This window comes from Pogonomyrmex barbatus, unplaced genomic scaffold, assembly GCF_055798465.1.
Source record: "Pogonomyrmex barbatus isolate J1 unplaced genomic scaffold, ASM5579846v1 scaffold8, whole genome shotgun sequence".
In the NCBI taxonomy this organism is placed as follows: domain Eukaryota; kingdom Metazoa; phylum Arthropoda; class Insecta; order Hymenoptera; family Formicidae; genus Pogonomyrmex; species Pogonomyrmex barbatus.
In genome coordinates, this window is record NW_028297182.1 from 4,955,913 (window position 1) to 4,970,357 (window position 14,445).

Genomic DNA, 14,445 nt, shown 5'->3' on the forward strand with positions numbered 1-14,445 from the left:
AAAACTTTTTCAAGGAAAAAGATACATAAGTTATAGAATAAGCGATTATGAATACAGCGTAATCTTGAATTTCATCATTATCCATAAGATAAATGATTTTTTAATAAAAACACTAAACATTTTTTTTAAAGTTGCGTATTTTAATAAAGAATAAACGGCAGTAGATATTAATTCAGCATGTAATTAAACGTTTGCTGATAACTAAGTGTGCTGATAAATCATTTACTGCCATCTACGAATGTCATAATATAATTATAAATATCACGAGCCATAATACAGGCAGGGATGCAAAAGTACGGAGCTGCGTGCAGCTGTATATGCATATTGGAGTTATTATACGTGATATTACATTATGTTGGAAAAACCGTCCAGTACGGATAATCAGTTATCCAAAGAAGATTATTTGATAATGAGAGCTAAGAAGGCATTACCAGTCGACATTTATGCCGCTAAATCATGGTTGATCACTGCAAAATCTTTATTTCCACATAGTGCAAAAGTTCAGGTTAGTACCGGCTTATTGCTACGCTTAATTTTTGTCCTCTTTTTTTTTTTTACATTTTATATATTTACTTTTTACTATATAACTTTTCTTCTTCATTTCACACGAGTGAAGTAATATCAGATATTATTTTTAGAAATTATTTTATTTCATAATTTTCAATAATTGAATTAAATTTTTTTTCTGATTATATGGATAATAATGCTCAATGTTTTGTTTTGTTTTCAGTTTGAGGCATATCGTATTGAGAAATTGTCAAAAAATGTAAAAGAAGCTGCAAAATGTTTCAGTGAAATGTAAGTATTGATTACTCTTGAAATTTGTTATTTATACTTTGTTTTTATATAATTTATTTTTTTAAATGTAGATTTCAAAATTTTCCGGATGATCGTGACATATGGAAAGAGATAGAAACAGTAACAACGTGTCTTCGTTTAGAACAATGCGATAGCGAGGCAGAATTTTTATGCCGAATGTTCCAACATATTCCACAGGATCTACAACATAGATTGCTCGTAATGACAGCAGATCATAGCGAAGATACAATGGAACATTGTAAATTATTGCTATTATTATTGCGCAAGTTTCCTCAAACTATTGCAACTCATGGAGTATGTATTTTTAAACTTAAACAGATATTTTAATTTTAAAAGATATTTATTAACATTATTGCTTTAGACACGTTTGGTGGAAACTCTCTTAACAGCAGAGAAGCATAGCCATCCAGGTCGAGCCGTGAATGGTTTCAGAAGATTATTGGCATGTGAAGCATTGCCACTGCTTGGTGGTGCTGTAGTAGAATTGAATCCACGTCTTAGTTTACGATTGCTATGTAAGGCTGTGGAATTTTATTTAGCGTACATACAACAGCCACAAGATACACAAATTCAAAATCCATGGGACAGACTCTTTCAAATCGTAGAGTTAATAGGCAAGAAATTAGGATGGGAACTGAGTGGTTTATTTGCTACACCTTGGAGTCGAGAAGCATACAGCGATAGACTGCAGCAGTACGCAATTGTACACAGCACTGGTTTGTGCGATGAGCCGATTGTCAGACAATTATTAATGTGTACAATTGTAGTATTATTAAGAATATTGAATGAGCATAACACTCTTATGAATAGTGAAGAAACAATGTATTGCCTCGTAGAAGCTTTTGGGGAAGGAATATATTCCTCTGCAGGTGAAAGATACTATGTTCATGATATTTGGATATAATTATATTTTTATATTTATACACCTTAAATTTTCCATAAGCTAGAATCCAAAATAAAGAAGCGAAAGCGGGATGATAATGCTGGAATAATAATCACTAGCGATAGTGATTATAATGGCAATGGTCTAGCATTGGCAGTAAAGTTATGGGATTTATTGCACAGCAGTGATTATCTTCAAAGAGAGATAACCAAACTGAATCAACAATTGCGGTTAGATAACTGGCTGAATCTCTTCTTAACAGATTTAGCAATGTATAAAAGTTTACATCATGAAGTATTGGCTAGATTATCAGAAGGGGGTAGTTTATCTGCTAATCTTCGTTCAGCCAGTACATGCTTCTTTTTGAAAGATTATAAGGTATGTTATGATTTGCATGATAAGTTTTATTGAAACTTTTAATTATTTATACAAATTGTTTTTGGTATTTTTCTGGTACCCTTTCTCTTTCTATTACCTGTTAAATGATTCTTTTTTAGGGTATGTTGGAATATATTGTTCTGGTAGCGAATTCATTACCTGCTGCATCGGGCAAAGTATCTCACAATCTGACAGTCCCAAGCATGAGGCATTTACATTATTTAACTCTTGCCCGTTTCCCTATTTTACAATACTGTTGCAGATTACTTCTTTTAGCTATAAAGGTAACAATCTTTTTTCCTTAATCCTTTAATGTTGTTAGTACATGATAATTCGATTTTAGGATAATTTTTCTTTACCCGGAAATATTGGAGATCTGGCTATTGGACATGCATTGGTTCTCATGCAGATAGATTGGCCACAAGAAGCTAGTATTTTGACTACAATAACAGAACGAATTCTCAATCGTGGAAGTTTTACTTATCCATTATTCCAAGCATATGTAATATGTGTAGACATTTTAGAAGAATTAACATATTTATGGACCGAACATGGCGGAGGAGTATCATTGGACATAACTACAAGCGCGGGAATTATACAAAGTATATATATATATATATATATAATAACCTTTAATATGTATATATCATTTTACAGAAATAACAAAATTATAAACTAATTATAGATCGTCGTATTGCTACTCGTGGCGTTGATAAAGGGGTACGTGAAGAATTAAAGCAAGCCATGCGTCGACAAGCCGCGCGGGATGGCATTGATCCTTTAGACGAATTGTTACAAAAATTTATTGTCTCTGAAAAGGGCGCTATTCTGCATAGCTTAATCATTCAATGAATTAATTTCAAATCTCAACATATATGGTTATATAATTTATACAATATTTTTATATCAAGTTTTTTGAAACAATTACTGATACACTCATAACTTAATTGTTTCTGAGTTTTATTTAGCAATAACAATTACGACATTTTGTAAATTATTTATAAAGATTTTATAGAATTTAATATACAAATCTATACAATATTAAAAGACCGTCATTTTTATTTATAGCAAAAATCCATTTTACAATCCATTTTATTAAACATGCCTTGAGCACAAAATAAAAACTAAAATTTTGAAAATTATAAAAACAAGTGCTCAATTTCTTCATATAATCGATTTTAATACCATAATTATATATACATATTATATAAAACAAGATTTTTTTAACATCTTGCTTTTAAATCTCATATGGACGTCTTCTGTAAATATCTTGCTATTTTCTTACATATATCTTTAACAATAAGATTAATAATTCGCAATATAATATAAAATCATTTTGATAACTGATAAAATATAATTTTCAAAGCAGGTTATATAAAATTTGAATGGCAAATAATGCATAATTATATGGATACTCTATATTGTTGATTACCTAGTATCAAATGTTATTCAGAATTAATATAACAGAAATAATTCTTTCATTAAGGCTTTCTAGAATTATAAAAATTCATAATGAATGTATATAAACAATTTGTGTGTATAATTTTTGAGCATTCTATCTAATATAAACGCTCAATTGAAGGGCACTTAGAAGTAATACTTTAATTCCAGGCATAAAGGAAGCTATTTGACTAAAATCTGGTCCTGATACTAATTGCGTATGTAAGTCCAATCCGCCTGTATAATTGCCATTTTGAATCATCTGTGATATTTGATGCAAAACTTGCAAAGTATTCTGAGATAACTGAAAAGAAGACATAATTTTTGTTTAAAATGCATATGATAATATTACAACTAATAATATTACAACTGACCTTATTCTCTCTAAGACAATCGTACAACACTTCCAATTTCTTTGATACATCTTCTATCTTTCTTTTGATTTGCTAAAGAAATGATACAAATATAAATGTCTCATATTAAAACGATATAGAAATGTAATTAACTTATTACATTAACATCATGTTTTATATATATATATATATATATGTGTGTGTGTGTGTGTGTGTGTGTGTGTGTGTGTGTGTGTGTGTGTGTGTGTGTGTTCAAAATTTGATACTTACTGGATTTTTTGCATTTTCATAACATTGATTTTTTAATTCGTCCAATATCGTTTTTAAATGCATATGTTGCTCAGGTATTGGTGCTTTAGGTTTTTCAGCTTCCACTGCTCTTGCAGGCATTGGAGGCATTGCAGGTATTGCAGGCATTGCAGGCATCGCAGGCACTGCAGGCATTGCAGGCATTATAGGCATTGCAGATTGTAATGATTCAACTGGTTTATTAAGTGGTGCCACATTCGGTAGGTTTTGCCTGAATTGCGAATTATAAGGTGCCGGAGGTTGCTCTTGATAAAAATTATCTTGAGGTAAGGGCTAAAAAAGTCATTAGAGTATAAATGTATAATTCATGTATGTATGTGTGCATATACATATATAAATATATAAAAAATTGCACATAAGACTTACATTCGATTCTGGTTGATTAGTTTGTAATGGATGCATGATTGGATTTTGTGATTGATAGTCTGTTTTCGGCTGGAAAAATATAAATAATTCATTTTTAGTGATGCATTCATAGATTCTTCAGTCACTTTGCAATAGTGATTGATGATGCGTCTACGGCACTATGGAAGTAAATGAAAGCTCTCAGACAACAAAGTCCCACAAACTCACTTTGATACTTAAAGTGATAATATTAATAAGAGTATAAAAACAATTTTATGCGAATTGTAAGATATAAACAAATGACTAATCTGCGTAACATCAACTTCAAAATGCGAAGCAGTTTGGACTTTCCATTTCGCATAACACGCTTATTAGTTCATATTACATGAATATAAAAAGGTTATAAACAATTAGATTAATTCTATTAAATATGAGAATATATAAGTAAAATAAGATATAACAATGTATATTCTATTATTACGAAACATTGTAGATATAATATTCTCGACGTGCGAAGCCGGCTACCTTAACGTTTACACCTTTTGAATGTTTTTCCTTCCATCTTCTAGTACCAGAATGTTCCGCAGACATTTCGTTGTATAGTGCCAGTATTGGCTATATGATTTTAATATATACATATATCAGTATCTAAATGTAAGAAATTTATTCGAAGACGCGATACAGGGAAATAGCGCGAATAGGGGCTAAACGGAATTGAACAATGCAATTAGATAAATTCTATGGTTATACTTTACCTGTGCTCTGGAACTTTTTGCAATGGGTGGATCATTCCATCCAGATGATTGCGTTGGAAATTGTGATGGTAATTGCGATGGTAATTGTTGATACATATTTTCGCTTCCGTATGTCTGCGTTTGTGAAGTAGGCTGAGATCTAATAGGATCGTACATTTGAGTCTGAGACACATTTTGCAATGGCGACATTATGTTTGGCTGCAACGGCTTGTATGGTTCTGGTTCTTTAGGATTTGGATTATTCATAAAACTTGGCGGTTGATTGGAATAAACATTACCCGGCACAGGACCTTGCGATTGATATGAACTTTGCGGAGAGTAAACAGAAACAGGCGGGACTTGCTTGTACAATGGATTTGACGGCGGGAAAGTATTCTGATTATATGATGGAGTGGCTTTTACAGATGGATCTAGCAGATACTTTGTTCTCGATTGAGGTCCGACACTGGATGGTCTCGAGCTACTCAAATTAGAACTGGATGTTGGTGGAGGTGGAGGAGGAGGATTTGACGATTGCGCTACGGGAATTTGATTGTACGGATGTGACGTAGAATATTGGTCGTAGATTGTAGATTGCGCTTGAGGTTGAGGAGGAGGAGGCATTCCGTACATCTGAGCTGGCTGAGCATTAAATTGATTTGTAGCTCCATAAGTTTGTTTCAGTGGAGCTGTGTTCCAGTTCTGTACAGGCATTGTTTGCTGTAATGGTTGCTGCAGCGGATTATATATGCTTTGCGAATTCTGCGGCATTCTTTGTGTCTGTTCTTGATAGTAGTTCTGAGTTGTAGGTTTTGTAACATGTCTTTGATCTTGTCTGTAATTTAAAGCTTTAATCAAACGATCCCTTAACATCGAAACTCTTTGCTCTTGACTGTTCCCGAGATAATTCAAGGCAGCTTCCAGATCGCCTTCTGCGGCCAGCATTTCAGCGTACTGAGACAAGACAGTAGCAATTTTATTTTCTATTTGAATTTCTCTGATACCTTGAAGTTCCAAGGCTTTCTGCATTATTACGATCAATTCAACTATTTCTTGAATATCAGAATCAGACACTTCGATCAATTTATTCAAGTTGCCAGAACAAATATAACATATTTGTGCTTGTTTCTTAAGAGCAGGGTTCTCACATAACGTCAAGCGATCGCCAAGCATATCTGTTATGTGACAATTTATTTTATAAATATTAAAAATAATAAATGATTGTAATAAAGTATTTTTGCAATGCTTTATTGTATTCTTACCGCATAAAATAGGTCGTTCCTGTGTATTGGAATGTGTAAATATACCAACCAGTACTTCCTTCCAGGATTTTATATCACTATTCTTGACAATTTCTGCCCAATTCTCACTAACTAATGAATTGATGAGAGAATTTAATGAACTGGAGTTTTCTAAGAAGTATCTGTACTGGGTGCGCGCTAATAGATCAGGACCAGCAGCCATCGAAAGAATTATGGCGTCGGCATATCTTTTGCTAGTAAAGCACAAAGATACAGCAGCTTCAATATTTCCTAATAGAATGGCTTGAGTGATAAGACCATCCTCATCTAAAAAAAAAAATAATATGAACATAAATTTTGTATATATCTTTTGTTACAATACTGATATTATTAATACATGTTAATTACCATCAGAAGTATTTATGGTGTAAGTACTATCTGCAAGTTTATTTGATGACATTTTTTTGCTTTTCTCTTGTGCCATGGCATCAAATGCAGTACTGCCAGGTACATTTCCATTTAACACCTAAATCAAATAAAAAACATACATAATTATAATTAAAATTAATTGCAACGAAAGTTCATGTGTGATATGAATTAATCAAAACCTTACATTATTAAGATTAGAGACACTTTCTGTGATATTGTTTATATCATCTTGAGGTACAAATTTATTCAGCTTATTATTCATCATTTCGATATTATAACCCAATAGCTCTAATATACTTTTCGTTACATCTTCATCAAAGTAAGCACATACACATCTCCAAATTTTCTTAATATGCTCATCTGAAGAATTATCCATCTTCTCTTTACAAAAATCACTGAATTGCTCGGTTTCTAATGTTGCTTTTAATTTGTTGGAACGTTGAATAAGATTGGGTTGTACAATTACTTGCGCTATAATAACTTTATTACTTTCATCCTTGTTTGATTTCTTATCAACAGGCTGATTTTCAAAAATTGCCAATTTACCGCCAAACTAAAAATTATATTTATTAATTATTATAAATTATTAATTATTAATTATTATAAAAGTTATATTAAATTATAATATTTTTATTTTATAATAAATATTTTATTATGAATAAATGTTTATTATGAATAAATGAATAAATTTTTTTTTTTTCAAGTAATAAATAGTATAATATAAAACAAAACTAAAAGCTTACTCCGAATGATGCTCCAAATGGTCTCTTTAACCATTTAGGAGCTTTCGTTAATACTGCGGGCGTTTGTACTGTATGCTGTGTAGAAAAAGGATCCATTCCTGGGAATGATTCTATTTTGTTAGATGTGTTTTGCTGTTGTCCACCTAGTAAAGAGTAGACAGCAGCATGACCATCAAAACTGCTGCCAACAATTAATGCTGGATTTCTCGGACACCAAGCCACATCGAAGTTCCATTGAGCCGTTTGGGCTAATTCACATACAATTTCACCATTCTGCCATTAAACACGTTAATAGTTAAAAATTCATTAATTTATTGAAATATATATTAGCATTACCAAATGTTACATACCAATACATTTGAGTTGGGATTCCAGCATAAGATTCTGTTATCTTTGGCACAACTTAAAAGTAAATCAGGATCGCGCGGATTCCATGCAATTGAAAGAACACCACGATGATGACCTTGTAGAGCTTTTAAAGGTGACGTTGGAAATCTTACGTCCCATACTTCAATAATAGGTGTCTGATCATCTTCAGATGCCAAGCACAATTGTGTTCCGATCTCTGGATGCCACTGAGCAACTTTCCAGCGTACCTATACAAAATTGAAATGTTACAATAAAATCTTTCTTAAATACATTTTTGGATATCGTATCATAATACTAAGTTGAAAACAATTATACCCTTGTATTTGTATCTGTCAGTTTGAATACTGGTTTCTTTTCTTTCGTATTCCAGATAATGCAGCATTGTGAAAACGTCGAAGCAAGAATCTGTTGCAAATGTACTGTAAAATAATAAAATAAAAATAATATTGACTGTCAATAGATAAAATTTGTACAAACAATTAGTCACAGGCATACAATTTTTTAGAGAACAATTTGATATAAAGACCTTGTTTGTTCCAAGCGATATGCTGAACATCCTCTAACTGTTGACTCTTAGAGATGATTGTTGGCGTGCTTGTATTAATGTCCCAAACAAAGATCTCACTATCTGTCGCACCTGTAGCAAGCTGATTTCGGAAAGGGTTAAAATCCATTGCCCTGACAGGACCAGAATGCTTATGAGGATTGCTGATCAAGCAATTGTTTTCTCTGGCCAATAATTTTGCAGCAGAATATATTTGTATAGTACCATCCTCACAACCACCAGCAATTATACCTGCTGATTTATTTCCACAGGATCCCCAGACAATTTTGTGAAACCTAAATCAATAAATATGTCACTCGATTAAATAGCCTGAATCAATATTCTATAACTCTTAATGGTAGTGTCATTATTGTTATATTATTGTTGTATAATTTTTCTATTATTATATATTATATGCAATAACATTGTTGTTGCTCAGAATTGTTCATCGAATAAATTTACTGGGATATTAAATTTAATTTTATACAAACCACAGACCTATGATCACTAGGGATACTGGCATTTAGTTCCATTTCATATCCCGGCTGTTGCAGATTTAGTGAATATAGATCTAAACTATAAGAAGTACTGAAACTGGTATCTAACTGCTGTGCCGCTGACCCGGCAGCTAGCATAATGGGATGCTGAGCTGGCGGGGACCATGCTACGTTCACTGTCTTCAGCAGCTCTTTGACTTTCATCTATACACAAAACCAGAAAGAAATCTGCTTACTAATGCATCATACATCTTGAATCTAAGATACGATCTTATGCGTAGAGGGAAATATCCGCATAACGCGCATCAAAGCAGAAGGCGACGGCGACTCGAGCGACGTCGAATTAATCGCACGTCAACGCACTGGGACAACAATGTTAAAAAATGCAATCATCGTTGCAGAGATCATTGCGCTACCGGATAATGATAAACGTCCGTCGCCCGAGCGAGACGCCGGTCGTCGGAACGACCGGAATCACAGCGTCTTGGCCGAGGGACGCGCTCTCACCTTGATTCGCGCTCGGACGCAGCCGTGAACGAGAAAACTTTTCCAGTGCGCAAAACACAGCACACGACGAGTTCAACGGGATGCGACGACCCGTCAAGTCTTCCAACGTGGCGTGTGGCGTGCTGCACGCGAGCCGTCGGCGGTGCCGCCCTCCCTGGCGCCGTCAGCGCATTACGAATTACGACACATCTGCGACTCCGCGTTGCCGCGTGTCGGCTGCTCCGAAACGGCGAACGGCGAATGGCGACATCGCTCGACGTCGGAGCGTTCGCCTCCGCTGTATACGCTCGACGAGTGCTGGCTGCCTGACAAAAGATCTGAGCGTTGCTTCGGAGGATCGCGAGAGGTAATATTAGCACTACTTTCTACGACATGATACTGTCGAACATAGTTGTTGTGTCGGCCGACGGAGCTTCTGTCTAAGCTTGATTGTTTATTTAGATCGCTTCCCGGTGCAATCGCGCCATGTACAGGCGTTTTCTCTCGCCTTGAGGATTTACTTATATGGTATTGCACAAGGCTTTATTAGAAGCTCCTCCACTGCGTCGCAATAAATTATTTGTAATCTCAGAAAGAAGATTTAATACGTCTATTTTTACGTCTAATTATGAATTACAATTAGATTCAAAGGATTATTTTGCGATGGATCATTATGATGTTCTATGATTTTTCTTTTGGTTTATCGTATAGATTTTTAAATCATTTTTTGCATTTATTTTAGATGTTTTGTTTTATGCAAGAGTATTTATTACACAAACATATAAAATATTATGCACTATAATATCTATTTTTTTATAATACTATTATACTTTGTTCTGTATTAATTTTATTCTTCTTTTCTATTTAGATTACATTTTTTGTCCTTTATGTTTTATTATTTTGGAGTTTTAAAATAGCTACGTTAAATGTAAAAAGTCTTTTTATTATATAATTTATGTTAATATAAATTAATATAAATAAAAATAATAACATGCAAATATACAAATGAAATTTAGATTAATATAAAAAACATGATAAGAAAATAAAAAAAATAAAGTTATGAGTTCTACAAAAACCATCTTAGAAAATTAAAAAAATGATGAAACAATCTCGTTTACAACGTACTTCAGGAATTCTTGAAATCTTCCTTTTTTGTTGCAATGACCCGACCTATCGATCACGAAGAATTTATGATAACAGAAACCGGACTTGTGTGATAATTTCAGACAGCTTGATGAAATAAAATGATGTGAAACTCTCGAAGTTGATCAGTGTGTGTGAACTGACCGTCTGCCTATACGTATCGAAGATATGAATGTGATTGATATGGATTAACGAATAGCAAAATGTGGCCTAAATTGAGACGATCTCGACGTCTGTCGATGATCCTTTTCTTAACCGTCGCATTTATAGGCGCATTTCTGATTTGGTCTAAGAACAAGGAGAAAAGTGTCAATCTACAAAATAACTTTATCTCGTTCCGGTATAATTAAATTAACAATTAATTTATATGATTATAATTTATATATTATTTAGACACTGATTTTAAAATGATTCTTCTGATTATTGTAGATCACATGGAAATCAAAAAGATTACATTGATCAACGAGGAATTCATATAGTAGTTGGTCATTACATAGGAGACTCCGTTGATTCTTTGAAAATTCCAAATATTACAAAAGGTAATAAATATAATTACATCAGAAATAGATTTTGTAAGTAGAAATTTTATATATTTTTCTTTCAGATATTATTAATCAAAACTTGTTCAATCCACGGCCATTTGAAGGCAAAAATGGAGAACCTGTAGTGATACATCCAAAAGATTTTTATAAAATGCAACAATTATACCAAATTAATCGATTTAATTTAATGGCTAGCGATAAAATACCACTAAATCGATCTTTACCTGATGTTAGGAAAAAAAAGTAAGAATTGCCTAATTTTTTGTCATACAGATTTTTTTATATCATTTAATAAGTAAAATATTCTAAATAGTTTTATTTAAAACATTTTACAGATGCATTTCAAAGTATGCAAATTTAGGTAAATTACCAAAAACTTCGATTATTATAGTATTTCACAATGAAGCTTGGAGTACACTATTACGAACAGTGCATAGCGTTATAAATAGATCTCCAAGAGAATTATTAGAAGAAATTATTCTTGTTGATGATAACAGTGAAAGAGGTAAGCAAATATCAAATTAATTACAAAATTAATTACAAAATAAAAAATTAAATTAATGTTATTAATTTTATATTTATAACAAATTTATTTTTATTTTGTTATTTATTGTTAGAATTTTTGAAGAATCCTTTGGATGATTATGTCAATAATTTGAGTGTTCCTACAAGAGTTTTGCGATCGAATGAAAGAATTGGATTGATAAAAGCGAGAATTTTGGGCGCAAGGGATGCCAAGGGCGAAGTTCTCACTTTTCTCGATGCTCACTGCGAATGTACGGTTGGTAGGTAAGCTCTATTATACTGTAACATTTGAAATAGTTTTTCTAATATTATGTACAGTATCAATATTTGAAGTAATATTTACAGGATGGTTGGAGCCATTGCTCGAAGTAGTTGGTAAAAATGCAACAAGAATAGTCGCTCCAGTGATTGATATAATAAACGATAATACTTTTAGTTATACAAGGTAATTATTTAGGTATCTAGAACGTTTTTTTTAATTCCATGAATGCAATTAATAGAATTAGTGTAATTAATATAATTAATACGGATATAATTAAGATTCTGTATCTGTTCTGATTCTGTATCTTTTCTTTTCTTTTCTTTATTCATTTTCTTATCAGTAAAAATTAATAATTTGATAGATCGTTTGAACTTCATTGGGGTGCATTCAATTGGGATTTGCACTTTCGATGGCTAACTTTGAATGGCCGTCTGTTAAAGGAAAGGCGTGAGAACATAGTCGAACCATTTCGAACACCCGCAATGGCAGGTGGGCTATTCTCAATGAACAAAGATTATTTCTTTAAATTGGGCAGCTACGACGATCAAATGCGAATTTGGGGTGGCGAGAACTTGGAACTATCATTCCGAGCTTGGCAATGTGGAGGCAGTATCGAAATTGCTCCATGCTCCCATGTCGGACATCTCTTTCGAAAGTCTTCTCCTTACACTTTTCCAGGCGGCGTTGGAGATATCTTATATGGCAACCTTGCCAGAGTCGCTTTGGTATGGATGGATGAATGGGCGGAGTTCTATTTCAAGTTCAATCCTGGTGAGATTATTATTAATGATGATTTATCATCGTTATAAGCATTTTATCAATTTTATCAGTTAGATCTTTAATTTCATGGATGAGTGAATCATTATACTTTGAATTTTATTAGAGGCGGCTAAACTGAGATATAAACAGCAAATTCGTTCAAGATTAGCTTTACGCGAGAAACTACAATGTAAAAGTTTTTCATGGTACTTGGAGAATGTATGGCCGGAACATTTCTTTCCTACGGATGATCGATTCTTTGGCAGGGTATTACTGACTTTTTATTATATAAAACAGCATAAACTATTTTATATATATAATACATAAATAAATTTTTTAAATAACTGAAATAATATATTTGTAATATTATTTATATCAGATAATACATGCTGCAACAAAGAAATGCATTATGCGACCGACTGCGAAAGGTTCTTACGGGCAACCTTCAGGAAACGCAATCCTACACTCATGCATACCGCGACCGATGCTCAGCCAGATGTTCGTAATGACCAAAAATGGTGTGATAATGACCGATGAAAGTGTATGTTTGGACGCACCGGAACGAGATACGCAACAAAAGACACCAAAAGTGAAAATAATGGCATGTAGCGGTCGCGAAAGACAAAAATGGCAATATAATGAAAAGGTACAATATCTCTGGTGGAATATCAAATATCATAGTACTTCTTTTAACTTCTTTTGGTTAATTTTATAACCAATGATTATTTTTAGACGAAAGTATTTTTACATGTGCCCTCTGAGATGTGTCTTCAGGCAACAGACGATGACACACTTACAATAGCGGCTTGTACTAAAAATTTTAATCAACAATGGATCTTGGAACCAGTTTCTTGGAAATGATAATTATGTCCATATGTTATTAACAAAGAAGAAAAGACAAGACAGTGTCTTAATAAGCTGTCAATGTATCAATAAAAAGAATCTATTTTTATTACTGCTTTACTACGCTTTGCGATAATTCGCATGGATGTTATTTTAATAGAAAATTAATATTTTTCTACTTTTATATTTACGAAATCAAATGAAATATGTATGTCTTTGCTGACAAAGTTTAAACTGCAATGCAGTTTGATGCAATAAAAAATAAAAAATATGTACCATTTATTATTCCTGTATGTTATTTTTTCTTTACAATCTTCACAATCTTCTTAATTTCGCATTATCATGATTATGATTTCTTGAACTTTCTTGCTTTTTTATATATTTGCAATTTAATTTCGTTTGTTTGTTCTTATCTCGTTTAATATTCTTTTTCTCTTTTTATTGCAACCTTTATTTAGTTGCATCCAATATTTTACAAGACAATTCATGTATTTAAAAAATGAACACAAAAGCATTAATTTTTTGCATTGTGCGGTCTTTTCATCTTGTAAATGGATCTTGTTTTGCCATCTAATGGATGAGATGACTGTGCTTAATCATGGTTAATAATCTGAACATGAATGGTCGTTTCGAGAATAAGAATGCGTCGATGCCATAATTATCGTGCACGTATACGTGAGCATCGTTTTGCTATATGATTTCCTATTAACGTTACCCTTCAAAGTAATATATAAACACCAAGCTGGATGACTAGTTTGAAAATGTCTTAAATAAAGGCACGTGGATCGCGCGGAGGCACGT

The 14,445-nt window shown here is 32.8% G+C and overlaps 3 protein-coding genes across 5 annotated transcripts; 2 read left to right on the top strand and 1 right to left on the bottom strand.

Moving 5' to 3' along the window:
* Positions 1-260: 260 nt before the first annotated feature.
* Positions 261-3,127, top strand: IntS10 (integrator complex subunit 10). 2 transcript variants are annotated; one of them, XM_089083723.1, is made up of 8 exons: positions 261-505; positions 731-798; positions 870-1,113; positions 1,181-1,688; positions 1,767-2,080; positions 2,200-2,364; positions 2,424-2,682; positions 2,738-2,876. In XM_089083723.1, exons 1-8 carry the CDS (start codon positions 353-355, stop codon positions 2,752-2,754), a joined length of 1,728 nt encoding a protein of 575 aa, XP_088939849.1. In that variant the 5' UTR covers positions 261-352; the 3' UTR covers positions 2,755-2,876. The 2 variants fall into 2 exon arrangements, with proteins under 2 accessions (XP_088939849.1, XP_011637899.3); XM_011639597.3 differs by having other exon boundaries at positions 262-505; positions 2,766-3,127.
* Positions 3,115-9,743, bottom strand: Sec31 (COPII coat complex component secretory 31). 2 transcript variants are annotated; one of them, XM_089083722.1, is made up of 15 exons: positions 9,592-9,743; positions 9,086-9,288; positions 8,570-8,883; positions 8,359-8,462; positions 8,025-8,270; positions 7,675-7,947; positions 7,116-7,484; positions 6,911-7,028; positions 6,524-6,829; positions 5,283-6,436; positions 5,053-5,142; positions 4,549-4,617; positions 4,144-4,455; positions 3,895-3,966; positions 3,115-3,824 (listed from the first exon to the last, which is right to left on the bottom strand). In XM_089083722.1, exons 2-15 carry the CDS (start codon positions 9,286-9,288, stop codon positions 3,636-3,638), a joined length of 3,819 nt encoding a protein of 1,272 aa, XP_088939848.1. In that variant the 5' UTR covers positions 9,592-9,743; the 3' UTR covers positions 3,115-3,635. The 2 variants fall into 2 exon arrangements, with proteins under 2 accessions (XP_088939848.1, XP_011637897.3); XM_011639595.3 differs by lacking the exon at positions 5,053-5,142 and having other exon boundaries at positions 9,592-9,742.
* Positions 9,744-9,784: 41 nt separating this feature from the next.
* Positions 9,785-13,926, top strand: LOC105427726 (polypeptide N-acetylgalactosaminyltransferase 1). Its single transcript, XM_011639596.3, has 11 exons — positions 9,785-9,937; positions 10,797-11,053; positions 11,143-11,252; positions 11,318-11,498; positions 11,591-11,760; positions 11,873-12,040; positions 12,126-12,225; positions 12,404-12,813; positions 12,926-13,068; positions 13,181-13,447; positions 13,534-13,926. The coding sequence occupies exons 2-11, from the start codon at positions 10,917-10,919 to the stop codon at positions 13,660-13,662; spliced, it is 1,815 nt and encodes a 604-aa protein (XP_011637898.2). The 5' UTR covers positions 9,785-9,937; positions 10,797-10,916; the 3' UTR covers positions 13,663-13,926.
* Positions 13,927-14,445: the final 519 nt, after the last annotated feature.

Excerpts from the sequence above, each read along its gene's own strand:
- LOC105427726 (XM_011639596.3), top strand. The coding sequence starts at position 10,917 with ATGTGGCCTAAATTGAGACGATCTCGACGTCTGTCGATGATCCTTTTC. Across the intron at positions 11,253-11,317 it reads AATTCCAAATATTACAAAAG|ATATTATTAATCAAAACTTG; the intron begins GTAATAAATATA and ends TTTTTCTTTCAG. Across the intron at positions 13,448-13,533 it reads AATGGCAATATAATGAAAAG|ACGAAAGTATTTTTACATGT; the intron begins GTACAATATCTC and ends GATTATTTTTAG.
- IntS10 (XM_011639597.3), top strand. The coding sequence starts at position 353 with ATGTTGGAAAAACCGTCCAGTACGGATAATCAGTTATCCAAAGAAGAT. Across the intron at positions 1,114-1,180 it reads AAACTATTGCAACTCATGGA|ACACGTTTGGTGGAAACTCT; the intron begins GTATGTATTTTT and ends TTATTGCTTTAG. Across the intron at positions 2,365-2,423 it reads TACTTCTTTTAGCTATAAAG|GATAATTTTTCTTTACCCGG; the intron begins GTAACAATCTTT and ends ATTCGATTTTAG.
- Sec31 (XM_089083722.1), bottom strand. The coding sequence starts at position 9,288 with ATGAAAGTCAAAGAGCTGCTGAAGACAGTGAACGTAGCATGGTCCCCG. Across the intron at positions 8,271-8,358 it reads TGACAGATACAAATACAAGG|GTACGCTGGAAAGTTGCTCA; the intron begins GTATAATTGTTT and ends AATTTTGTATAG. Across the intron at positions 7,948-8,024 it reads ATCCCAACTCAAATGTATTG|AATGGTGAAATTGTATGTGA; the intron begins GTATGTAACATT and ends GTTTAATGGCAG.